Source organism: Lagopus muta, chromosome 8 (assembly GCF_023343835.1).
Source record: "Lagopus muta isolate bLagMut1 chromosome 8, bLagMut1 primary, whole genome shotgun sequence".
Classification (NCBI taxonomy): Eukaryota; Metazoa; Chordata; class Aves; order Galliformes; family Phasianidae; genus Lagopus; species Lagopus muta.
Genome location: NC_064440.1, coordinates 24,547,791 through 24,567,609, shown reverse-complemented (window position 1 = coordinate 24,567,609; position 19,819 = coordinate 24,547,791). Strand labels below are relative to the sequence as shown.

Here is a 19,819-nt window from a genome sequence, read left to right as displayed (position 1 = left end):
AAGGAAAATCAACTGTTAGGTACCAGCTAATAATATCTTTTGGACACTGGAACACAATATCAGAAAGTCAGACTAAGTAATGCGTGCACGAAGGATTAGAAATAGCATCTGTGATTTGTTTTTTTTTTTTCATTTAACTTTTATCTTACTCTGCTTCTTGAAGTATTCACTGGAGAAACTTATCTAGAAAGATGATAACAAATGCATCTTATTACGGGTTTGAACAACTGAAGTATTCTTTAAGAATAACTTGAAACGGAAAAGGTATCAGAGGTGTCTGACTAGTGCTGCTTTTCAAACATACCAAGATTTCTAGATCTCTTCTTGATCCTCTACATTCCATTTTTATAGTTTTTCTTAACTTTGCAGGGCTCAGATTCGCCTCTCATTTTCAGTTACACATAACAAGAAAAAAAAGCCTTTTATGTACAAAATTCAGATCCTTAGGCAACTATCACAGGCTCACTGAATCCTACACTGGAGAGATTTTTAACAATCTTACCATTAAGACATACAGCAGTGGATCTGTTCTTCAAAACATTAGCATCTGAAGACAGACAAACTTAGGGCTAGAAGAATATAATGCACCTGAGTGTAAAATGCTATAATTTGTGTATGTTCATGAAGTATGTTCGTATCATCTCTGTTTAGGTTCAGCCTTTTACAATTTTAATTAAGTCATCAGGTATAATACAGGACCAACCTAATAAAGGCATTAGTATACAGGAAGAACTTTAAGATGAGAAGTAGCTTGAAATATGGATAACATTTTACAGAAGCCTTTACAATAACTGAGTAAAACTTTCCTGATAATAGCAGCGACACTCTGGATATAGCTGCAGGTCTAATTTGATGCTATTTTAGAAAGCAAAGTTGTCTCTGCTTCACAGAATGGCAACGTTCCCCAGAATCTTAACTTGTTTTGTTTGTTTTTCAGATCAACGGGTCTCAGGAATGCTTGCAAGCAGAAAACACCACAGGGTACACATTAAGATCACATCTAGCAGAGAGAGCTGGAGAGGCTCAGCTGCAAACTGCAGGCACAGACTCACCCCATGACCGGAACAGACTTTTCCATTCGAACCAATGGGACAGCTGCTTATGTTCAAGGACTGAATTGGCAGGCACTTTTTGTCCAGACACATCATTTGAGGACCGCATGGAGCTCCATCCTCTACATAACCTAAATCTGTATCATCATCTAAAAGAACATGAGCACCACTAGGAGAAATAAGTTTTAAGGTAATATTAGTATTATGACTGCAGTCTTTTGAAAATATTAAACATGTCAGTGTAGATAGTAAAATCCTCATGACTTTCTCACATTAAAGCACATGGGAAGATCAAACAAAATTACAATCTTTGTCCATAGCACGGACAAAGTGTTGAAGTAGTTGGACCAAAAAGAAGTCTAGATAATGAAGCAAATACACAATTTTGTGGAATAACAGAAGACTTAAGAATCATTGATTACTCAGGTTCTATCTCTCTAATAGAGCACTCTCTGCGTGACAGTAATTTTGACAATATCTTTAAAATATAAATCCAGTAGTGTGCACAGTAAACTAAAACCTATTTACCTGCCCTCTGAATGAACCGTAGCTTAAGATCTTACCTGGTCACCACTCTTCACAATTCCCTTTCTCTCAACCATCACTTTTCGTACAGCTATTTCTCTGCAGATATTATCTTTAATCTATGGGTCTTTGGCAGTTACAATTATTTTTTTCCAGAAAAATATAATGCTGAACATCAAACTCTCAACCACGCAATTTTGCTACTGTGGAGTCCAGATAGAAGGGTTGAGAGGGCAGCCCACTTTTCACCCTTTTTAAATATGAAATATTTTCTCTTAGTCACAAGAAATACCACTCAGAATAATAATTTCACTGTAAGATATCAATTATTTTTAAATAATATATTTATACATTTATCTTCATTTAACTAGATTTGACAGACCAAAATCATCTTGAAACACTGCAGTATCTTTTACCTGCAGTCTACTATTCGTCCTTGATGATAAAAAGAATTTGGGATAATTTCTCCTTGAACTTGACCAACTCGTGGAACTTTAGTAAGATTAGTGCAGAGCAAAAAGCCACAGAAAACATCGCTGTAAAAACAAAAACAGAAGAGTTATGAAGTAGACTTGCAAAAAAAGAAAGACTAGATACAATGCTGCTGATGACAGTAGGTAATACATTGCCATAAGCCAGACAGCAGACATTCAGAGTGTAAGTTTGGAACTACAGTACTACTGACAAGAGGCAGAAACAAGTAGGCGTGCATTGTAATGTGCCAGTGAGCAATATTTATATCACATTCACGTGAACAACTCATCCATGTTCTGTACTACAATGGAAAGGAACCAAACCGTACGCAGCTTCGTAACACCAGGCTACATCACATTTTCGTACATTTAACATCTTCGACATTTTTCATTAATGTGAAGTTTGAATTTTTAATTGCTTTTTATTTCACTTGCAGGAACACAGAAACATAGTAATAATAATGCGCAGAGCGCCTGTGTTAATTTTGGTACATTCTTTATTTGTGGATTTTTTTATAAGTATTTATACGTACAAAATATATATACACACCAAATCTCAGGCATTTGGATATAAAAGTGTGACTTTTTGCTGCCTCAGCCCCTACTTTCTCTGAGAACATTGAAATTATTTTATACTTTTTTTTTTAAATCTGGAATTCTTTAAAAGCATAGTGCTGAGTTGCACATGGATTCTTCAGAAACACCTATGGTACTTTTTCAAGCTGCAAACATTGTGAAGGGGAGAAGATTCAAAATAATGCAAAACACTGCTGAATTACTGATGAAAAAGTAAAAAATACACCATTATTAATCTTTCTTTTTGAAAGAAATCAGCTCTACTAAGCCAAACTTACTGTTTGCTACACTGAATCCATCGGTCTCCATCCTTTCCACAGTTTCCTTTTTTTGTGCCTTCTGTATTAAGCTTCTCATAGCAAAATTTGTCAGATCCTGAAGACTCTGTTGATGAACAAAAAAAAAAAAAAGGAATTTCACAGGTTATGAAAGTCTGCACAATATTTTATTGCAGCAGTTTTCTGGTATGGGAATACCAAACACACCAACACCACCTACAAGTGGCTTTTCTAAGGTAATCCTCAGTGTTTACAATCTGCTTGGAACTATTCTAAAAATCAATCCTTTCAGTGACTATTGTTTTATTCACTTGGATTTATCTGTAGTCTAATTTTGTTTACTTCTTAACATCTCCATATAACGTTAATCTAACTTTTTCCACTGCAGAAAACAACAAAAAAGGGTAAATAAGAGTCATTTGCAGTAAAATCAATGTACAGAAAACAAAACAAATGATAGAAATATAAACGTGTGAGACGCAAACAAATTAGTTAACAAAACTTCTATTGTTTTTAATATTATCAATAAAATAAGCATCAGAGGGCAGCATAACACATAAAAAGGCATCAGAACACAAACAAAATCTTATCTCCATCCAATTTTACACCTATATAGCATATTTTTTATTGTGCTAAGATAGACAAGAAATGTTAAAGCTATATTTCTCCCCTCTCGTCCCCTGAAAAAGCAGAGATTCTTCAGTCTCAAGTAGGGAGCATCAGCATTTGCAGCTATGTTTAGATGGAATGCAAGAAAACATTCAGTCCTTGAGTACAGGATATCCTCTGCTGAACTGTCTCAAAGTCATTGAACAGAACATTTATCCTCTGTCAGCTGCATAGTCCACAAATACAAGTTTATCCAACACATCTGGGCTTAATTTTGTGATATGGATATTTAAATTTATACTACTGTATTAACTTTCTTGAATACAGGATGAGATAATAATGTTAGAAGAAGCAGTTTTAGCATGAAACCAGTGCTAAGATAAGGGAACTGAAAACTGTCATTAAAAAGAAAGCAACAAGAACAACCAAAAACATCTGTCAGGATCTATAAAAAAACAGACATCCTCAAACCCACTTTTCCCTCCCCATAACACTGTTTTGAAGTTGCTAATCTCATCTAACCCCATGAGGGTTAAGTATTTACTGTTCTATCCATGTCTCATTGTCATCACTGCCAAATAAGCGTGCAACTTGAAATTTCACTTGGCAATCGTGCCAGTTTCACACAGCAGCCTACAGAAACCCTACACTTACAGCAGGGAGAACAAAAAGTAAACATACAATCAAAGACAAGAATTAACTGCAAATAAAGTATGTTTAAGGTAAGAAAAGTCAACCTACTAGATCCCCAGATATATTTGCACTGATTATCTCTTGTCTTGCATTCACCGTTATAGCAACGTCCCTAAACAAAACACAACAGGTTAGCAATGAGAACTGAGCACTCGCCTTTCCTTTCCCACCCCTGACAAAATGTCCAATTTTATTCTTCACCCACATCTTGGGATGTGCAAGTTTTCATGAGTTGGAATAGATGGAGTACACATTTTTGCTCAGATTCTCAAAGTTGGTTGATGCCTAAGATGCACAGCAATTTCAACAGCTACTTTATACTTCTCATTTACAGAGTCATATAGAACGTATCTACATGGATTATATATCTACATTCAAAATGCAGATACCACACAGATTCTGCTCAAGCTACAAATTTGTACTATTCATGGAGTGTATAATGCACGAAAAACATCGATGTCCAAAAGGCAAATATCTGTGCATAAATACAGAAGACAGGTTTTAAGAGAAAAAAAAAAAATTGTATTTGGTTGATTTGTATTAGTTGATATGCAGGGGTTTTAGAAGATCACATACCTGATTAGAATCACAAGCATATCCATCTTGTTTATGAAGATTTGGTGGACACTTAAAAAAAGAAAGATTATACATCAGAAGATGACATATGGAGATTGCATGGTCTCAAATACGCAAACCATACAAAGGAAGTAGGTAATGTAATCGCTGCAGGAATTTTCATAGCTATTCATAAAAACAAAGAAATTAACTTCCTGAGCCACAAAAACAAGACTTGATTCTAACTTCCTGCATATCCCCAGAAGAAATTAAGGAGTTGGGGCAAAATAAAAATCAAAACAAATGTATTCATGAACAGGATATTTGATAACTAATATCTGGGGATACGTTCGCTCATGCAACATTTCCACTGCATTCATTTCAGTGCCATTAAGAGAAATTAGTGGTAGCCTACTTCCCCACAGACTCGAGACATGTTTTATTATGATCATACTGTCACATTCTCTTGGCACTGGAAAATTTTGGTATGAAGAATTCATTAGCTCCAGAAGCCTCAGATTACTAAAGCTAAGAGTAGACCAGACTCAGTGCTTTTCTTCATCAAAAAGAGATCAGTGAAGGTTTGAAAAGGACACAGTGCTGTAACATACATCACAGCCACTTCCAGAGCAGCCGTTCTAGATAAAGAAACCCTCCATCTACAGAACGAAAGGCTTACAATGAAATCTGTAAGTGTGAATGTCTCAAATGTTACTATGATTGTATCATCATCTATAATTACACAAAGAACCACGCGATCTACCCTGAATCTTATTTCTTCAATGCTAAGAACTTGATGCAGTAGATGACTGCAGCAGAGTAAAGACGTTCTTACGTAATCCTGAAGCAAAATTTGCAGTACTGAAAAGGAACACGTATGACCTAACCAAACAAAATTACTTTGCAAATAGAAGATGTGCTGAGTGTTGACTATCTTAAAGAACCCAACCTTTTGGCAGCTTAGCTTACTAGTTAAGTATTTTCAACAGAAATGCATAGAACTTTTAAAATTATCACAAGTGAACTCTTAAAAAGATAGCGTTTTAGTCCCAATTTGTTGTAAGTGTATACATTTTACATAATTGCATTTCAAACCATTTAATCTCTTAAAATCTTACTGTTACTGCCTTTGAACCTATTCACATTTGCAGTATATTCTCAGTACTTATTCTATAGAATACAGGAGGATGTCTGGGATAAAAGCTATACCAAAACCCTCACGTAAGTTTTAAAAGAAAAATCATATTTTGAGTCTGCTATATTTTTAATTAATATTTATTTACTGAGCTTCTAATGGTTTGTGTACTTATGTTTAACAAATTCTGCTTGGACCAAATGAAAAAAACAGTCCCCTCTCTCTCCCCCAGCACAGTTATTTGTGAGCGCACAACACTGCATTTTGTTAGTCTGGATTTTTCTCTTGCAAATAAACATCAACAGTGTGAGCACAGAAGCTCCTTACATACCTGGCCAGAATCTCCCGTGCAGAACTCTGCAATATCACATTCGTTCACAGCATATCTACAGTCATAGCCTCGTGGAAAAAACTAGAAAATGAAGAATACAGTAAGATTAGGTAAAAGCAAAATGGAAAATTCCAGTTTGGAATGAATGCTCATTTTAATGCTCATATATATTTGTGGTGGGGTTTTTTTGTTTGTTTGTTTGTTTTTGGCTAAGGTCAGAACACATTCTCAATAACTATTTCCAAGTGATGAAAAAGATTTCAGTTTCTTCATCTTTTAAAGACTGTAAATGACAATTGGGAAGAATCGCAAACTACAATACTCACAAGACACGATGTATTACAGCAGGGTCCATCACTACAGTGAGCTCCATTAGAAAGAGAGCACTTCTTACAACAGTCTGCATAGCATTCCTGAAGAAAATATTAAGTGGTCTTTTTAGTTTTCTATTTAAAATAATTTTTTCTTCCCAATCTTTCCAACAAACTATCATGTACCAGCACAAAAAAATCAGCGCTGACAACTTGAAATTATAAGGTGGAAGAATCCTTTGCAATGCTCAGATAGTGAAGCAAGGGGAAAACAGTGGCATACATGCTATTGCAATAAGGAGATACATACCTTCTGAAACCTCGGCACAGGTGCAGCATAGCACAGTGCAGAAAAACAATTAAGAAGACTAACTATGTTAAAAGAGCAGAACTAGGACTCAAGGCTACGGGGCAAACTTTTGCAAAACAGATCTTAAATAATTCTGTATTAGAGAAGAAAACAACAGCTTCCTCATATTGTCTGAATGCGAACACCTATCTCCAGCACACCAGCGAGGAACCTAACACTGCAGGCACAGCGTCCAGGGAAAGGAAAGGGGTAAATGATTCTACAAAATATATGAGGAAACAGCACGTCCTTTCCCACAGAATGACAGGAAGACAGCTGAGGTCAGATCTCAGCTTTGCACTCGCTCATTCTCACTGGAAGATGATGTTTAATGTAGTCCTTCCACTGAGTTGTTTCATAGCAAAAGGCAAAACAGGTCAATTTCCAAGACCTTTCCTCCTCTCTTACCAATCATTTAACTTAATGTATTTTGTGAGAATTATATGCAACTCTTTACTTGCCATTCGAAAACCGCAATCGCATTCTTCTCCTGCTTCTACATAACCATTTCCACACTCAGTAGTTTCAAAGAGCTGAAAACAAAAGAGCACCACAACCCAATTAATAACAATTAATAACTCTTTGTAATTCACAAATTAAACTGTGTTTTTCGATAGTAGATGAAAATCTAAGGATAACTACAAGTGTGATTTTTTTATAACGTAAAATCAAAATTCCTGTCAGCCTTTATGCACAGCACTGGGCTAAAACTTCAAGGCCCTATGAACGTTCTTCAGTTCAGCTGCTCTAATAGGCAGTCAGGACACTGTGCAATAAGCCATCATAGGTATAACTGATTTATTTATTTATTTATTTATTAAATTTACATCTTCTTACCCATTTCTCAGTTACAGTATTTAACTAGTTTATTCTTATTACATTTTTCACTCATATATCCATTTTACAACTCTCCACGCACTCCCTGTTTCTCTCTCTTCAGAATATCTACTGCCAATAACAACCTGATACTTCCTGCAGACGGTAAGGGTTATTACAGGTGAAGTCAGCCAGAGCTGACCAGAGCTTAATCACATAAAACTGCTTTAAAACTCCCTAAAGAATAAACAGAGGGAACACTAATGCCTCATTTAAAGGAAAGAAAGCACAAACTACATGGATAATCAATAGAACATACAGTTTTGGGTGCCAAATCAAAAGTATAGTGAAACAGTAAGCACATGTACTTTCTTGTCTAGCAATGTCAATACAGAAAATTGATTTTTTACTTCTTTCTTTGTTTTTTCCTCTCTGTAAGCAATTGACACTCCTATGCTCCTGTGGAAACACCAAGATCTGCTATTCAGAACCTGAAATTCAGTTTTCCATTGAACAGACCTGGTTATTTGGCCTGCAGCCGGTAAGATAATCAAAAGGGTCAGAGAATTGCAAGAAACAAAAAGCACATACACATACATCAGGGCCAAACTAAAAAGCTAGCATCCAAACCTTAAAAGTCAGCATCATGCTGACTGCTTAACATGAGCATGTTTTAATCTAAAGTTAAACATGCTATTTTCCACCTGACTTCTACCTCCAAACTATGAGATTAGAAAATGACATACAACTTTTTTTCCCCCCAGTTATTTCCTTTAATTTCAAGGCTGCAAAACACTAACACAGGTAACATATAAAGGGAATTTCAACCATTGTTGGGACCATTTTTACCCAAGTAAACCACATTTTTATTCTGTATGCAGTCAATTTGATAATTACTTCATATTGCCCTACTAGAAAATTATCCTATTTTAATCACAAAAGATAAAACACTTTTTCCTTTCTCTCTACTTACTTTTTTCTCTAATCCTTACATTCTTATTCTGTAAGCAAAAATTGCTACTTGAGGAAAAGATTAAAAAACACCAACAAGCAAATTTTTTTAGTTAACTGTGCAAGGTAGTTTTCCGTAGCACAGAAAACACACTCTAATGGGCCACGTGATGCTGAATTCCACAAGGACAGCAAGTTTGACATCATGATTAAACAGAGTATTAATACTTTGGATTGATTTGAACAAAGTGCCACATGGAGCATTTTTACACTACTTGGCTGCTTTAGAGGGATGTCACGCTCGCGTCACCATAGAAAAAAATATGACCTTGCTGAGTTTTTAATGACAAAATGGATGGATGGTACAAGGAAATAATTATAAATTACATTTTGTTAATTGTACATCAGCAATGAAATGAACTTCAGTAAAAACAGAAGCTGCTGCTGTCTATATGCAGTAAACTATTTATTTGCCAATTAACAAACTAAGAAGTAGATTCATTCCTTTCAGTAACATAAAGCAAAAAGCTCAAGAATTGAGTGAACGTTCAGCATGCACTTCTGGATTTATTTTGCACCACTTCCAGCTTAACAGGCAGTGCCTTTATGCTAAAGTGATGTGTGTCTAGCTACGCAAATCAACTGCAAGGTTTGTCATTACTTGCAAAATTAGGAATTAATAGAAAACATATTATATGATTCCTCTTAAAGTTACTTTTAAATGCTATGGAAGTGAACATCCAGTTAACCACAAGTAGCCTCAAGAAAATATGCACACAGATGTTTTAATAAATCCGAGAACAGATGTTTTAGTGGAACAATTTCATTTTCACTATGTTTAGCAGAGGTAGTGACTACCAACATGTTTATTACCTTTGTTGGCCTGTTGAAAAGACAGGCACCTCCCCCACGAAGTAAAAATTCTTTGTATTCTGCTATGCTGCACTTGGAGAATTTTCTGGAATGATATACCCTAAAATAACAAAGAATCAGCTGAGTAAATGCCTTGAAATATCAACTGGAAGGGGGCAGAGGGATCATACCATTTTTTGTACTGTAAATCTCTTGCAGGTTTTCATTTATTAGTACTAAAACACACGGACGACGTCCAGTACATAAATGTTAATGTCAGAATGTAAGCTATGAATTCATTCTGGAGCGCTCAGTTACTGAGAGTAATGACATACCCTGTTTCCTCCATGATGCAACCACCCCAGGATTCAGTGCAGTCACACTCTTCTCAGACAAGATCAAAATACAACAGAAAAGGAAAGCAGTTATAAATACCCTTGCAATAAAAATAAAGTACTCACAATAAACTGGACCATGACTAATTATACAAATCGTACAAAAATTAACAGACTGCTTGGCTATTCAGCCCTAAAAAACAGACCAACTGAAGAAATATTAATATACTTAAAGTTAACGTGGTCCTTTCCCATCATACAAATGTGCACACTTTTAACACAGTGTTTCAGGCAGTTTAGAATGCTAAACATAGCGGGCAAGATTCTTCCCCATGTGCTCTCAGCACAGGCAGTGTGAGTACACACAGTAACAGTGATTTTACAACTGCTCCCTTCACATTGTGTCCTAATTCACAGATTTCTGAAGTGATTCTACAATCAAGTCACTCTTATTACTCAGTTTTACAGAAGGAACAAAGAGATAACATAACCAAATTGCTTTAATTTCTTTAGCCCCCAAAATGACTTTTGCAGCAGCTTTTGTAATGTGTCAGGGCCACATCAAGCTAATTTTGTAGACGTGAAGCAGCCAGATACCAAGTTGGGCAAATGTCATTTAGGTTACAGATTCTTCCATTTCTTCATCTGAAGTAAGGTGGTTTTTCTTTGTTTCTTTTTAGGTCTGGTCTATGGTTTTTAAGCTAGCAGTGTTTTTGCATGATGCATTTGAACGCTGATTATTAATTTAACCTCCTAACTCAAGACATTGCTGAGGTCATTGCAAAACAAGTGCTAAACTAGAGATTTTCACTTGGTTAAACTCGAATATTGGTGAGTACATTTCAAAAAACAAAATTTCTCATTCTTTGGTTATAAGCATGACATTCATTTCAAATATTACAAAGTAAAGAGTTCTTATAGCTTGAGGTAAGAAGGACAAGAGGTGGCTCCATATTCATGTACATACTCGGTTTCCTGGCAGCTGGCTCCCACTGTATTCCAAGGTTCTGGGCAAGGCTTTGTGCTAATTCCTGTGCCATGGCTAATGGGAGGCCATACTACATTTGAAGAAAAAAAAAAAGAAAAAGATGAATACAATGCCAGCTCATTTTGCATTACTATGCAGCTAGTATTCCACAAAGTGACTCTGTCCAGCCAGTCACAATTATTTGTGCATACAGTAAAAATGAACACAATGAAGTACCTCACAGAAAAAATCCTCCTCTCTTATTCTGAGGGGAATCCTGTACACTGGTCAACCTACAGAGAACAGTCTGTTTGATATATATATACATGCAATTTAATTACTGTATAACATGATTAGTCCATGTCAAAACATGTCATTGTCAGACTAGATCTAAGACTGCACTGAGGTTAAAAATATTAATAAGAAAAATATCAATACACAGGGGCTAGCTTTAATGATCTTAGCTTTTAAATAAAATTAAAAAAAAAGTTAGAACTACATCATCAGTACATCAGAAGACCAAACCTCCTACAGTAAAAGAACCTAGAAGGAATTGTGGTGTTATATTTCAAATGTCCTACTCTGAGATTTTTGGTCCATATTTGCCAAATATGCTAAAAAAATTTCAGACTCCAGTGAGAGTAAAATGAAGATAGAGGGGATGCACTTTTAAACAAAATGCGTAGTGGGCAGAACTTTAGTGATAACACAGGAAGGTTGGCTGCAAAGTGTCAATCTTTTTAATATATGAATGATCTTTAAAGTCTGAATACTGAAACATATGAACTCTATGGTTATAAAAGTTTCTATTTTACTTCAATTTAGTGGTAGAAAAAGTTACCTCATTCACTCCTACTCCTCTGGTCACAGAGCAAACCCCTCCAAAATAACTTAAGCTGCTCCTTTTGTAATGAAATGTCACATTCCTTATGAACAAACAAAAATAAAAAGAGCATAACATGTTAACACTGAGCACCAAGAACTTACCGAATATTAAACTTCCACATTACACACACAGTAGTGCTCATCTAACATCAACGGTTGGTATAAGTTTACAAAAAGAACACTGACATAAAAAGAGGTAAGACACAAACGTCAGCCAAAAACCACTATTTTTATCTTTAACAGTCAGTATCAGTCCCAACCCACAGTCAAAACAGCCAGAAACAAACCAAGCAGATTGCTAAGAAAATACAACAGCATTTCCTCTAAAAATATAATAATGAATACTTTACCAGCAGGGAGGTGACACCTCCTCCTGAGGTGACACACCTCAGGTACTGTGTTCAGTTCTGCATCCCTCACTAAAAGAAAGACATTGTGGCCCTGGAGCATGCGCAGAGAAGGGCAGCAAAGCTGGGAGTAGTCTGGAGCACAGAGGCCTGACAAGGAGTAGCTGAGTGAAGCAGGATTGTTCAGTCTGAAAAAGAGGAGGCCTCAGGGGCCATCATCTCTCTCTTCAACTATCAAAAGGGAGGTTGTGGCGAGATGGGGACCAGCCTCTTCTTCCATGTAACTAGCAATAGGACTAGAGGGAATGGCTTCAAGTTGCACCAGTTTCAGGTCGGATATTAGAGTGGTCAGGTGCTGGAATGGGCTGCCCAGGGAGGCGGTGGAGTCACTGTCCCTGGAGGTGTTTAAGAAACATTTAGATGTTGTACTGAGGGACATGGTTTTGTGTGGAAATACTGGTGACAGAGGGATGATCATTGAACTAGATCAGCTTGGAGGCCTTCTCAAACCTTGAGATTCTGTATTCCAGTTTATAATCTGTCAAGAAGGAATTCTGTACTGAAATGATCATTCACAATGGTGATACATCTAAAATAAAACCATTCAAGTTCTGTTTCAACTCCAGATTTAAATACGGACGTGCTAAGTGAAGTGCTTCATTTAGTGGTTGGCATGGCTGCAGGTGGTTGGAACTAGATGATATCCTAGATATTGGGTCCATTCCAACCCAAGCCATTCTATGATTCTCAAATTTGGTTAGCATATGAGTGCAATAATATTAGACTGTCAGTGTTCGCTGCTCCATTTAATAAAAATGGCTACTCATAAAAATGTCATCTCTACTTTTTATTTTGAGGAATAACAGTGTTTCAGAACACTGTGGGAAAGATTTTACCATAACTATTACTTTTTTGTTTTTTGAACAACATAAACAGCAAAAGTAGTAAAATTGACAATTGACCCCAGCATGCATGCATCAAATGGGATCTTATCAGATGCACAGATACCTTCAGGAAAGTCAGCCCCAGCCTTGGGTTATTATCCTTTTCAGATGTGTTATTACTTTGAACACTCTTATCTTTCACTCAGCTATGGATTTCACCTTCTTTGGTACCTCACGCTGCCACATTTAGCTTATTCTATTTATTTTTACAAAGATACTGTTTTATAAAATATCACTTAATAGCAATTGAGATTTCAGATACTGAAGCAGGAAGAAATTCAGACAAGGTCCCTGTAGCAGTCTTCAATCACTTGTCACTCCTAAAAGCTGAAACTTTACATTTACAAAAGAATCTTGATTCACAATCAAGACAACAGTTAGAGAGTTAGAACATCTATTCAGCAAGTAAGACAATACACACATAAAAGTAATTAAAGTGCACATCATCAGTGCTTGCATATCTAATGAGAAACAAAATTAGTATTGTTTCAGCATCTATATTAAGGCAGTGCAGCTATGACAGAGGATGAAGAATTTCCTCCAGCCTTTATCTTAATCCTCCCCAGTAAAAAATGAATAATAAGAGGAGTATTTGTTATTCCACCCTCTGCAGTGTGGCTGGGAAAGGGTTAAAATCCTTATGCTTAACAGTGAACCACACTCTTCCTTCTCTTTACTATGCTGTGAAGTAATAGATAGAGTTGCCCAAGGTTGATGTTGTGGCTAACTGCCCAACCTGCCCTTCCCTCAAAAAGGCAGCGCCTATGTTAAGAGTCTATTGTATCCCTGCAGGAAGAGACCTCCTACTGTTACAGTAACACAACTGCAGTTACATGTTACTTACATTACATGCAACTGTAGCTACATGTGTAAATAAACATGTTCTGGCAGCAACACATAATGCTGTCAGCCTGCCCTCTCCTGTTCTTCATTGTGCCTTACAGATCATTAGGAAAAGCAAGTGTCCTTAAGGGCTCATCAGGAGACATTTCAATTGTCTGACACTGTCTCCAGGCTGCAAAGACATTAAGCTTTCATTTTGCACTTATATTATACATACATATAAATATGACCATGGTACATACTACGTGCATTACAAATAGATTAATGCACTAAAAATAGGTATAACTTGTTAAAGCAGGCAGATGTTGATGTAATGAGCATCAAGCAAAAAGGTAATTAAAAGACAGGTACAGAAAAGCAATAGACAGAAAAGTAGGTAGAACAATAATAGTCTTAATCACTGTGTAACAGTACATACGAGAGAAGGTGCACAGCATCAGCGTGCTGCTTGATGTAGTGCTGCCGGTACTTGGAGAAATCATGAAGCATCTGCAGTGGGTCAGGGTGAATATTAATACGATCTCTGTCTGTCCAAGTTTCCACAGCAACAAGGACCACCCTGGTGTTCAGCTGTTCCTTGTATATCTGAAGGCAGAGACAGGACAGGCACAGGAGTAGAACACTGGGTCAGACATGCACAGTTAGCCAGTAAGAGTAAAGCGGAAGGACAAGAGGGATAAATCAGGAGGGAAACACGGGGAAACAGTTAGCTGGTAATGCCTTGGATTTCCTGTAAGTTAATCATCTCATCAACCTAACTTCTGATTGACAGGACAAAAAATAACAACAACAACAACAAAAAACAACAAAAAATTCCAATAAATTATCTTCCTTCATTTTTTTTTAGTGATTCCCTGTTCTCTATAATTCTCAATAACTTAATTCTCACAAATGACTTAATTCAGTCTCTTACAAAACCTGAACAAAAATTAGAACGCAAAGTAGAAATATAAAGGTACACAGGGTGATCTCAAAAAAAAAAAAAAAAAAAAAAAGAGCCAGAGACAGTTCTTCAGTCAAAAACAACTTCCTCTAGTACAAAATTTAAATCACACAGAGCTTGATTTTCATTTATAAGAACATCACTTCATGTAGCTTAAGCAACACAAGAATATTATATTTTACGTTAATTTTAATGTCCCCGTAGTAGTAGGTAAGTAAACGACAACCAGGCCCTAACCATTACAAAACATCCTTAAAAGATCCATTTTAACATTGTGCACGGTATTTGCTACTGAAAGAAAACAGCTGCTCTCTTTAGGTTCAGGACATAAGATGCCACATTTTGTTGACCAAGGGAGTTACAGATCTCCAAGATATATTCTTTATCCATAACAGACAGCCTGCTGATCTAAAGCAATTCATGGGACACAAAGAACACCTACTGAAACATGCTCAGTTATGATCTAAAAAGCTTTTCATAATTAATCCATTAGCTGCTTAATCTGTACATTCGTAAAAGCTACTCAGTCATTCCATAAGTCACCATATTAAAGATATGTTTTCATTAGCTTGTTTTCAAGCCATAACTGCAACATACAATGAGAACTGCCAATATCTTCCTTAAGATATGGTGTTTGTAATGAACAAACTAGCACTAGCTAGCATGCTAGACTTTCTGTACTTTAAAAAATGTCAGTGCATAATATTCAGAAACAAAGGAGGTACATACAGAAGAGACAGAGTGCTACCAGACAAGCTCAGTTTTATCCAAGCACTTTTAAAGAAGAAAGAATACTAATATGCTTTGCTGTGAGGGAGGCAGGCTGAGGACATGCACAAGAAGATGGTTACGTGTTTGAGAAAAAATGTTACAAATTAGAACTGAGATTATATATGGCTGGATCAATGTTTGCTGAGATGAAAACTGTATTTCTTGAAGCGAACAGGAACGAAAAGGCGGCAAAGAGAACAGAGTAACTGAAATCTCTGAAAGCCAGTATCTTCTGAATACTATGCAATAAGAAATAAAACTCACTCCCTAGGAGCATGAAGGAATAACAAGGCAGAAATTCATGCTCCAGTTACAGAGAATGTCACTAGGATGACATTTTGCAAGATTCCCACAATGTGACTGAATTCTACTCTGGAGGGATGCAGAATGTCTCTGTAAACACACACAGCAAAGAAAAATGGAAAAACAGAAGGAACAATCAGAGAAAGACAAGATGGTTAAATAGTTGTTAAAATGCAGAAGAAATACCTAGAAATACTGATCACATGAGAGGAAGATGGGGATAGCGCCTTTGCTTTGGACACGCGCAATATAAACACCAACAACATCGTTTCTATTAGTTAACATTTTCAGATGGTTACACAAAAATATTATAAAACACTTCCATTATTTTGTGTATTACAATTATACTCACCTAAATTTTCAACAAACAATACTTCACATAAAACACAGAATATAAAATATCGTTTTGCTTCCTCAAAGCTATACAAACCAGTCATTGTGTTCATCTCTACCAAAAATCCATCCTGCCTTCACTGCAAACACAACTCTGAAAAGCAACAAAGTCAAATTTTCCTACAAATCTTACTTCTAGCTCATGTGTTCTATGCATTGTCAAAATTTCTTGTAAAAAAATACAACTATGGTATCTGTGTCAGTGGTACAATGGCAATTTTGTCTTCAACTGTAGATTTCAGTAGATATAAAGAGGAGAACATTCTTTAGGTTTTTTTGCCCAGTGAGTAAGTGAAGAAATTTGCAGCTTCAACCACTTACAGTTAGACGCATTTCATTAATGTAAACTCAATTAAACTTATTCTTAAGCAGTGACCAGTACTGCTTCAAGTTTGAAATCCACCCTGATAAAGGTAGAATCAGGCAGATAGAAGTCTTGTGAAAAATTCCCAGAATAATTTGGTGGTTCCTTACACATCCCACACACACTATCTTGCGACCAGAAACGAGTTGTAAAATGAAATTTTTATAGCTGCTTATTTTTTAATCCTGCTACCTGCTAACGTTAACTTTTTAAATACAGTGCTAAGCTAATAAAATCAGTGATACAGTTTTCAGAAGACACACAGATACTTACAGCATCTACAAGGTTCACCACAGATTTGGCAAAATTGTTTGTGTACGCATTTGAAGAACGATGCTTTTTGAACTATAAGAAGAAAAAGAACACAGTGAGAGTGTAAATATTTATTACTGTTCAGTAACTTTAAAGCAAGGAAGGAAAATTAATATTTTAAGAAAGACTGTGGGGAAAAACTCAAAACTTAACAGCCTGTATCTCATCTTCAAGAATCCCTGAAGAATCATTTAACCACAAGAAATAACATATCTAGAAGCAGAGTTCAAATGTTCAAGACAAAATTACATTGCATCTCTAGAGCCCATAAACGTAAGCTTGTAATGAGAGAATGCTGTACCCATTAGAAGTGTGCTTAACCTGCTGAGTTAAGTATCAGACAGTACTAGCCACATTCCATAGCATTAATTACAAAACCCGAAGTGGAGGCATTTCTCAGTTGCCTTGTGTGCAGCTCTTTACAAGGGCATTCTGTCTTTACTATAGCACCAAATTTTTATGACAGTAGCAATGAGTTATGACAACAAGAAGAAAAGGGAACACATGGTAAAAGTAAAGATGTGTTTTCAGTATCAAAAGAGTTAAGGTGACTATCAAACTTTTTCCCATTTTCATAGACTTCAATGAGCTGTATTACAAGCTCTGCCTCCTATTTCCTGTGCATGTCACTGTAATTGCTTATGTCTTTCTACATCCTGCCCCACAAATCCCTTCTGCCCAATACCAGTTTTTCCAAAGTCACAGAATGGCCAGGGTTGGAAGGGACCTCAAGGATCATGAATCTCCAAGTCGCTGCCTTAGTGTCTAAGCATGAATTCATGACCTCAAAAAACCTTAATAAACCTTAAAATTATAAAACAAAATTGTATTACACAAAATGATTTGCAGTCTTTAAAGTTTCCTTCTCCATGTCAGATGACATTTTTTTCTACCACTTTAAGTTCATTACTTTTGCACAAGCAAGCTAGTTTTATAGGAGACAACATAAGTTCACCAAACTGTTTAACAATGGCTGAGACTCATTCATTTGACTGCAGAAAAGCGTTTGGTGTTTGTTTTTTGTTTTTTTGTTTTTTAAACAGATGCAGGTGTTCACTGCCAGCTGCAGTATTAGTGCTTAGGATGCACACTGAGAATAGCAGCCATGTTATGGGATTCACTTTGCCCCCTAGGGAACCAGGATACTAGAACAAAAACAATGGGGGAAGAGCTGCTTGGTTATCTTTGTTTTGATGCAGTGTCAAATTGTCTCAGAAATGGAAAATTAAAATAATATGCTTTGAAAACGTTCTTGTTTTCAGAATACTACTTAAATATTAGAATCACTACCAGTATTTGATGTCGTTAAACACAGCTCCTAAAACAGAAATTAAACAGTCAGCTTGTAAAGCGTTCAACAATTTAAATACGTTTATATGTGGTTTTAGTGCTAGAGGAAGTGACAATTTTGTGAAAAGACATATTGATCACTTAACACAACGTTCAAAGAGGTTTAAGGCACTACTTCGAACATGCAATCTTCTGCAGGAGAAATCTGCCCTCTACTGGTAAACTGAAATCCTTAGAGGTCCGCACAAACTCAGACTCAGGAATGCTGCCTTAAGTGTATCTGTTTTATTCCTTGAAAATAAGCTTCTGAGCCACTGACAATTCTGAAGCAAGTCATCTCGAGTGTCTGTGGTCTCAAGTTCTAACAAATAAAGCTTGCTAGGAGGCAACAGTTAGCATCTGTTACAAGCCTAAGGAACAGGATGGTTGTACTGTAAGCATGTCTGTTAACAAGAGAGGGCAGAGGAACCAGACACAGAAATGTTCTCCTTACAAGAAGTACCAACCACAGATCTCAGACAAGATAAGAAAATATCAGTAACTTTACTTACTATGCCTACCATATTACTAACATGTGAACACTCCTCCCCTTGTACACAGGTTTACAAATGAAAATGGTTGAATAAATGTTTGTCCTACTATTATTGCCCATGCAAGTTTCCTCCAAGTTGCTGATTTGATGCAGATTAAATGTAGGTTATTTTCAAGCCAGAGTACTTGTACAGTTTGTAAAATATTTCTGGAAAGGTCGTATTATCTGCAAAATACTGCATCCTGCTCTGAGACCGACTCTTTAACATTATCCTTCAGTGCTGACAAGAGAGTCCAAACCACCAAAAATAACTGGGAAAACACACTGCAGCATGATAGATTCAATGAGCTTGTATAGAAACTTCAAAATTGTTACAACTTGCAAATAAAATAAGCTGAATGTTCATAAACATAATTTGCTTTTTAAAAAAGGTTTTGCATACAGAGAAGCAAAATCATACTAAGAGGCAAGTTGGGAAAGCTAAATTTCCTTAAAACGAGGCTCAAAATGAGGCAAAAATCAAGTTGTTCATGAGGAACTTGCTATGGGTTGCAGTATGTTCTTCCTTACTAGAAAAAAATTTATACCTATACTTAATATTTTAGCCATGTGCTCTGGCTAAAGCGTAGCTACTGGATTCCAAGAAGGGATCACTTCAGACAAGTTCTGAAAACACGCGTATCATATTTTCAGAATACCAAAGCAGTTTGGCATCTACAAAAACACAAAATGAGAAGTACTCATCAGAATAAACCACAGCTCAGGGAATACACATAACTCTTACTGAGAGAGCCAGAGTTACCCGAGTCTTACAGAGGAAAAAAAATCTTTTTAGCAACTACGGGGCAGGTGCATTCTAGCAGAAAAAAAAAAAATCACAGAAAATTTGAGAGAAAGAAGGTAGAAGGAGAATATTCTATATAACTTACATGTAAGACTATGACAGGGACAACAATCAACTTTCTGTCCAATAGTTCAGTGGTTAAAACATTTCAATACTGAGACATGGGATTCCCAAAAAGTGGAAACTGAACAATAATCTCTCTTAAAAACACACACTGCTCCATTGACAATTCTCTTTTCC

At 36.3% G+C, this 19,819-nt stretch overlaps 1 protein-coding gene across 10 annotated transcripts in view; it reads right to left on the bottom strand.

The window, feature by feature from the left end:
* The window catches only part of ADAM23 (ADAM metallopeptidase domain 23), an 80,659-nt gene that overhangs the window by 18,810 nt on the left and 42,030 nt on the right, over positions 1-19,819 (bottom strand). For all 10 annotated transcript variants that reach the window (XM_048953805.1, XM_048953807.1, XM_048953804.1 and 7 more), the window contains 14 exons: positions 16,875-16,946; positions 14,246-14,412; positions 11,650-11,734; positions 10,809-10,899; positions 9,842-9,890; positions 9,528-9,627; positions 7,349-7,420; positions 6,554-6,640; positions 6,228-6,308; positions 4,783-4,833; positions 4,255-4,318; positions 2,905-3,010; positions 1,994-2,113; positions 1,053-1,221 (listed from right to left, as the gene is read on the bottom strand). In XM_048953805.1, coding sequence (XP_048809762.1) covers positions 1,053-1,221; positions 1,994-2,113; positions 2,905-3,010; positions 4,255-4,318; positions 4,783-4,833; positions 6,228-6,308; positions 6,554-6,640; positions 7,349-7,420; positions 9,528-9,627; positions 9,842-9,890; positions 10,809-10,899; positions 11,650-11,734; positions 14,246-14,412; positions 16,875-16,946 — 1,314 coding nt within the window. The remainder of the gene's footprint in view (positions 1-1,052; positions 1,222-1,993; positions 2,114-2,904; positions 3,011-4,254; positions 4,319-4,782; positions 4,834-6,227; positions 6,309-6,553; positions 6,641-7,348; positions 7,421-9,527; positions 9,628-9,841; positions 9,891-10,808; positions 10,900-11,649; positions 11,735-14,245; positions 14,413-16,874; positions 16,947-19,819) is intronic.